Below are 6,533 nucleotides of genomic sequence, written 5' to 3' on the forward strand. Positions count from 1 at the left end.
CCATCGCGGCTTCTGACGCTCCTTGGGCAAGCGCTCAAGTTCCAGCAGCTCAGCGGCGTCCTTCCGTCCGAGCTCGATCTGTTCCAGAACGCGGCCAAGCGACTTAAGGTGGACCGAACGGAAGAGAAGATCCAGGCACCGCACGGCAAGATCAAGTTTAGCAAGGCGTCGTGCCCGCAGACCGCGCAGTTCAGCACGGACGGTATACGCTCCATCGCGTCCTCTTCGATGTGCTCATGGTCCTGTGCAGGCAGCATGCTCATCACGGGCACAAAGGATGGTTTTGTCGAGGCATGGGACTTTGACAAGTGCGAGCTCAAGAAGGACCTCGAGTACCAAGCGCGGGTACGCTGCACGGCTTGCACGCCATCCGAGTTCATGTTGCGCCTAGGACGACTTCATGATGCACGAAGTGGGCGTGTCGGCCGAAGCGTTTAGCCGCGATGGCGACCTCCTCGCGACCGCCAGTGTGGACGGCAAGGTCAAGGTCTGGAAACTCTCGACCGGGCAGTGTCTCCGCCGCTTCGAACACGCGCACGGCAACAGTATTCACAGCATTTGCTTCTCGCGCGATGGCACGCAGCTCCTCACCTCGTCCTTTGACCAACTCGTGCGGTACATGCGCCATTCGTGCCTTCATCATCGCTCATCTTCTTCTTCTTGATAGACTGCATGGGCTCAAGTCGGGCCAGACGCTCAAGGAATTCCACGGCCACGACGGGTACGTCAACCACGCGGTCTTTTCGACCGATGCGTCCAAGGTCATCTCGGCCTCGTGCGACGGCACGCTCAAGGTACATCCTGCGTCAAGTCCCAGCAGCTCTCTATCCCCATCGTATAGGTCTGGGATGTCAAGAGTGCGTCGTGTGTGGCGACGATGCGGCCGCCGCACGCCGCTGCCGGGGTCGAGATGGACGTGCTCTGCGTGCTCCCCGTGCCGACGCAGAAGGACGCCCTCGTGCTCTGCACGCGCTCGAACGCGCTGCATCTGATCAACTTCCACGGCGACTCGCTGCGTGCGTTTGTCGATCCGTTCGAGTCGATCGAGCCTAAAGGCGACTTTGTCGGCGCCGTGCTCTCGCCCAAAAGCACCTTTCTCTACGGCCTCACGGAGAAGGGCTACGTGCTCTGCTTTACGCTGGCGACCGGGACCCTCGAGCACGCGATGCAGGTCTGCAACGGCGAAGTCTTTGGCATCGCCCACCACCCGCACCGCAACGTGCTCGCTACGTACGGCAACGATGGCTACGTGCGTCTCTGGAGCGCCGCCAGTTTGGATTAATTCATGAACAAGACCGCGGACGGCGACGTCTCTAGCATACGGAAATGGAAATAAGAAAAAGACGGCGGGTAGAGAGGATCGATGTACGTACGGGCGACGGGCGGCCGCGTCTCGAGGGCGAGCGACGGTGGCATGTCGAGATGGTTGACCGATGCGTCCGGTACCACCTCCGACATCTATAGCAAACCACGCATCAGGAAGGGTTCAAGACGACACAACGATGGAGTATGCGACCATGGACGGCGTCGGAACGGCAAACGTTGGCGGTGTCGCTGGTCGTGCGTCGGCGCCTAAGCAGCGATGAGCTAAGCTAATCCACGGCGACGCGGGTAGTACGAGGAGGACTCTCGGCAGTTGTTCGCGCGTCTTGGAGCGCCGCGACGATGCCGTAGACCAGCGGGATCTGGTTGTAGCGCGGGTCTTCCGCAACTGCACGCCATGAGTCTGTATATGGAGGCTCAAGAAGATGACGTACTGTGGAGCTCGTGGGCGAGGAAGCGGCGCTGGAACGGGCGTTCGAGCGGCTGGCCCGACTCGGGCAGAAAGACCGAGAGCGTGTGGCGATACCCGTTGTACTCCAAGTACTCGCGGATAAGTTCGTTGATGATCAGGTTTTCGTTCGAGAGCTTGGGCTTCACGCCGCCCTACTTGGCAATAGGAGCAAAGAGACTGCGTGGCGGCCTCGCACCTCGTCCAAGGCTTGGAAGATCTCGGCGCGCAGCCGCGCTTTGATCGGACCCAGCGAGCCCCGTGCTTCAAGCGTTTCCTTGAGCGCTAGACGAGACCATCACGTGAGCTTTGTCGGGTCATACGTGGCAGCCTACCGTCCTTGAGGTCGCCCAGCGAGAGCGTCTCGTCCATGTTGCAAATTGATGCGGAATCCGGTTACGTTATCCGGAAGATCGCAGCGAAGCCATCGTGTTGCGCGGGAATTCCGACTCCCAGGCGCAGTGGCCCCACAGAGTGCACAGAGCGAGCCACGACCACACCCGAGCGACCAGGTTCCAGCCGCGAGAATCACCATAACCGGATTTCTCGCGCCACGTAGAGATCCACGCACGCCCCGAGCCTCGTCGAGATCACCCAGACCTGCGAACGTGATAGAGCGCGTGTCATGATGACATGAGCGGACTCTCGTGTCACCACGGACGCAGGGGATAAATCTTGCTCGGAACCATGGCAGCATCGATCGCTTCCTGCTGTGTGTGCTCAAGGGCGTTGTCCAGGACATCACGAGCGTCTCGATGGAGAGGATTGGGCAGCGTGAGTCTTTTGACCTGCGTTTTAGCAATCGCGTCGTCCTACTTTGTTGCGAACCGGTGTTCAGCTTTGAAGCGATCTTCTTGGAGCTCCTCGACTGGTTCTTGGTACTAATGAATAGCGTCGACGACGTGCTTTTTCATGCTATCTCTCGCACAACGCTGTGTTCTACCCCTTTCCCTAACGACGACAACACGGCTCTACACCTCGCAATAGGACCATTCGAGCAAAAGAGAAGATGGTAAAGTCAATAAATGAAATCTGCGATTGAAGCGCTCGGTGGCAAGGCATACTAGGGTCAAGGGTCCTTTTGATGGAGAAGGGCTCTCGAGCATGAGTGTCTGCCGTTGTGTGCTCGTAGCGGTACCGGGTGTGGCGTTTTCTGGCCTCAAGTGTCGCTGTCAAGGAACGGCAGGACACTCGAGGCGCCGTGACGCAAGTGCTTCGCCCAGGGTCAAGTAGCTGTGCACCTACAGCGGAGCGCCACCGAGAGTGAGGCTCGTACCGAAATGACTCGTCGTACGCGGAAGAGCAGTCGCCAGCGCCATGGCAGCCGTGTCGTCAACGGTGTCGTCGTCGAAGACGATCAATGTGGCACCGCGATGGATCCACTCGGGCACTGCATCGACCAAGATTGGGACCGTTGCAAACGAAGGACGGAAAACCGAGCACTCGTTCCATGCGAGCTCGTCGAGGATGCGCTGTTGGGAGATGCTGGCTGCAATGAAATTCCACATGGTCGAGGTAGACGGCATGCGGACAAACGAGAGGCCGACGCGCAGGACAGTACTAGAGTGGTAAGAACGCATCAGCTGGAATAGCACCGATGCAGTGCCGACGTTGACCAGCAAGGATATCCCCTTTTACTGATGGTTTCTTACCACTTGAGCGGAGCCTTGTCGTCTACGATGGCAGATTTCAATTGCCTCCGACATCAACACTACGATGCAGATTCCCTTGCTTGGTATGCTGTGTGCCTTTGCGGCCGCTGGCGCCGCTCCGAAAGACGCTGCGCCGACCGAAGGCGTGACCCACAAGCAACGATCCTCCAGCTCCAGCTGCCGAGGCCAACCCGAGCGGCGATGCCAAGGACATTCCAAGCGACGAATGGAGCCGTGGCGGTGGCCGTGGCATGCACCGTGGTGGCGGCTGGGGTCGTGGTGGCGGCTGGGGTCGTAACTGGGGTCGTGGTAACTGGGGACCTGGTCGCTGGGGACCTGGTCGCTGGGGTCCTGGCCGTTGGGGTCCTGGCCGCTGGGGCCCTGGTGGCTGGGGTCCTGGTGGCTGGGGTCCTGGTGGTGGCTGGAACCCCACTTTGTGCGACCAGTGGGGCAACTGCGCTGGCGGCTGGTAAGCTTGGTCGTAATTCCCTCTCAACACGAGTTTTTCCCCTGTGATCATTGCGAACCTGGAATTATTGTGCACTTTTTGTTCGCTGCGCGCTTAAAAGCACGTCGCCTGCTTTCATCAAGCATTTTCGCTGTTTTTGTAACTCGTCAGCCGTAGAAACGTCCTAGTTGCTATTTTCCATTGACCTACAGGAGTCCATCTATACATACGGGTTGTGGATAGACTGGTCTCGGATCGTACACAGCGCAGGCGCACAAACAAGAATGGTATATACAAACCATCGTCGGTAAAACTCCGATACAAACAGGTGGGCTACGCTGTCGGACTGGCGAGCGCAATGACGAGGCGGCGTGCCTTCTTGGAGAAGGTGGGACGTGTCGTCGCATTGTCGACGGCCCACGGCAGCGCGACTTGCAGGCGGTAGACGCCGGGGACAACAAACTGCAGCATGTCGCTCGAGACGTCCAGCGCCATGTCTCTCACCGATGCAAGAGCCGGCGTGTGGATCGTGAGCGTCATCTTTGCATTGTCCATGGTCGAGATCAGCTCGTACTGCGGCATGGCTTCACAAGGCATCGGTGTTGTTGTCTCGACCATCCGCTCGATTACCTCCTCCATTGGGGGCACAGGTTCGAGCGTCTCTACCTTGTTCTGGTGCCGTGTCTGGTTCTGGTTTGCGTCAGAGTTGTCATCGACAATTCGCTTGTCCGTATCGTCCTTGTTGACGTCAGCAGCTTCAATACGGTCCACCGGTGGCGGCTTTTTCTGTTGCAGAAGCTTGCAGCGGGCCGCTTGCTCCTTGGACAAGACCATCCCCCGAAAGCAGTGCCGTCCGACGCGGTCAATGAGGTGGGTATCGCCGGCCTCGGCGTCGAGGAGTGCTGAGAGGCGCTTCAAATCGCCAAGATCGAGCGTTTGCTGCCGCGTCCGGTCGCCGCCTTGGATCGCGTACACGAAGCTGTTGGCGCGACTCCACGCCGACTCGCGCTTGCCGTCTTCGTGCAAATGCGACGCCGCCGAGAACGGGTTGTCGCGCGGCAAGTAGGCCATGTTCGAGCCGAGCACGCGCGTATGCACGGCAAACTCGCCGTTCATATCTATAAGAACGTAGTACTCTTGTGAGGAGCGCCCTGAGATGTAACCTGCATAGTCGTTGGCGCACGCAAAGATAGATAGGAGGCCGGACGCGACGATCGCGTAGAGGTCGGGAAGCCAGCTCCAGAGCAAATCGTAGCGGCCCGACTCGACAAAGTTGCCAAAGCCCGTGTTATACCCGATGACGACGGTCGTCGCGACGTCGACGTCGTGGCTTGCGAGGAAGCTGCCTGTTGTCCCACGATAGGCATGGGCAGTTACCCGGCTCTTGGCGGTGCCGCCATGAACGCTCATCGAGACTTCGGGCCCGATGAACCAGACGTCAAAGGCGCGGTCTATACATGTATGTTCACGCCCTGGCTTTGCTGCCTCCGCCTCTGCGTCTACCGGTACCTGGGTAGAAGGCCGAAATCTCCGCCCAATAGTTGGTGTGGTTCCAAATGCGCTGCTCGGCTTTGACTGTCGCGCCAACGACAAGGATGGTGACAGTACGCCCCGGTGGCCAAGCTGCCTCGGCGTTGAGGAGCTTGGTCATGTACACCAACGTCATTGGGAACGAGAGCGCATCCAAGAAGGACGGGTCGTTCGTCGCCCAGGGCAGCAAACTGGTCGCATGGCACTGCCCCAAATAGCCTTGCCAGCCGATGGCCAATGGGGCTGTTGGCGCGGCGGCTCCACTGCGCCGTGGCAAGGCTGGAAATTGTTTGTGTTCGGTCCACCGAAACGAACCGCTGTACATCCCTACAAAACAGACGTGCATATTTCTGTGCTTCATTCAGGACACGGGTGTCGACTGGCTGTACCGTCGCCGCGCTGATCGAGGGCGAGCTCGGGCTGCATCCTCCTCCAAAATGGCTGCGATGGGGATCTGTGGCACGCGACTCTTCAAGATCGGAACAAAGTGCAACTTGGATCTTGGCGTTTCATGGACGCTGGCCTTTCGCAGCCGGCGCCATGTCGCGAAGCGGACCCGCAAGGATAATGCCATAGAAGGTGCATTGGCCCATCGCTGTCACCTCCGGCGGCGTGTGTACGTCCGACGTTGGTAACCCCACCTCGCTGCCCAAGGCGTGCTTGCCTAAGCCTCTGCCAGTGCCAAAGCAAGTGCGACGACGCCGTCGCTGTTACCCACGCATGTACCGTACCCGTAGCGCCACCGACTTGGTGGCACTATGGCGATGTCCCTCTCCTAGCATATACACACGCATCGGCCCGCTCGTCCTCGAATGTAATCTCTTTCCCTTGGCTCGTCGACGCGCTCGAAGTTACGGGTGTCTTCGAGTCCACGTGGTTTTTCGCAACACGACGACCGAATATTACTATACCTTTGTTCTTTTCTTGCATACATTTAGCAAGCTCCGCGGCGCGATTTCGAATAAAAAGCCGCGTTTCTACACATGGCTTCGAACTTCGAGCGCCATTCATTTGTACAGTGCGTAACGACTAAGTCTATACAAAGGTCGACTGGAATTAAAATAAATTGTTGTGTGAAACCAGCTGGCAGCATACTGAGGCGAAGAGAAGGGCTCGTGTGTAATCGCAGATT

At 58.5% G+C, this 6,533-nt stretch overlaps 3 protein-coding genes across 3 annotated transcripts; 1 reads left to right on the forward strand and 2 right to left on the reverse strand.

Annotated features, from left to right (window-relative positions):
• Positions 1 to 1,326, forward strand: SPRG_11666 (hypothetical protein). Its single transcript, XM_012350612.1, has 5 exons — positions 1 to 202; positions 251 to 345; positions 392 to 615; positions 668 to 794; positions 842 to 1,326. Exons 2-5 carry the CDS (start codon positions 256 to 258, stop codon positions 1,280 to 1,282), a joined length of 882 nt encoding a protein of 293 aa, XP_012206002.1. The 5' UTR covers positions 1 to 202; positions 251 to 255; the 3' UTR covers positions 1,283 to 1,326.
• Positions 1,327 to 1,592: 266 nt separating this feature from the next.
• Positions 1,593 to 2,143, reverse strand: SPRG_11667 (hypothetical protein; the record flags this gene model as incomplete). Its single annotated transcript, XM_012350613.1, has 4 exons — positions 1,593 to 1,711; positions 1,758 to 1,926; positions 1,971 to 2,056; positions 2,107 to 2,143. 4 exons carry the CDS (start codon positions 2,141 to 2,143, stop codon positions 1,593 to 1,595), a joined length of 411 nt encoding a protein of 136 aa, XP_012206003.1.
• Positions 2,144 to 4,108: 1,965 nt separating this feature from the next.
• On the reverse strand, positions 4,109 to 5,874 carry SPRG_11668 (hypothetical protein). The gene is made up of 4 exons (XM_012350614.1): positions 5,791 to 5,874; positions 5,381 to 5,728; positions 5,035 to 5,322; positions 4,109 to 4,989 (listed from the first exon to the last, which is right to left on the reverse strand). Exons 1-4 carry the CDS (start codon positions 5,825 to 5,827, stop codon positions 4,205 to 4,207), a joined length of 1,458 nt encoding a protein of 485 aa, XP_012206004.1. The 5' UTR covers positions 5,828 to 5,874; the 3' UTR covers positions 4,109 to 4,204.
• Positions 5,875 to 6,533: the final 659 nt, after the last annotated feature.

The sequence above is a fragment of the Saprolegnia parasitica genome (assembly GCF_000151545.1).
Source record: "Saprolegnia parasitica CBS 223.65 unplaced genomic scaffold supercont2.67, whole genome shotgun sequence".
NCBI lineage: Eukaryota > Oomycota > Saprolegniomycetes > Saprolegniales > Saprolegniaceae > Saprolegnia > Saprolegnia parasitica.

Coding starts and splice junctions, on each gene's coding strand:
- SPRG_11666 (XM_012350612.1), top strand. CDS start 256: ATGCTCATCACGGGCACAAAGGATGGTTTTGTCGAGGCATGGGACTTT. Junction 616..667: donor TCCTTTGACCAACTCGTGCG/GTACATGCGCCA, acceptor TCTTCTTGATAG/ACTGCATGGGCTCAAGTCGG. Junction 795..841: donor CGTGCGACGGCACGCTCAAG/GTACATCCTGCG, acceptor CCCATCGTATAG/GTCTGGGATGTCAAGAGTGC.
- SPRG_11668 (XM_012350614.1), bottom strand. CDS start 5,827: ATGCAGCCCGAGCTCGCCCTCGATCAGCGCGGCGACG. Junction 5,729..5,790: donor CCTCGATCAGCGCGGCGACG/GTACAGCCAGTC, acceptor TCTGTTTTGTAG/GGATGTACAGCGGTTCGTTT. Junction 4,990..5,034: donor GTGCGCCAACGACTATGCAG/GTTACATCTCAG, acceptor ACGTTCTTATAG/ATATGAACGGCGAGTTTGCC.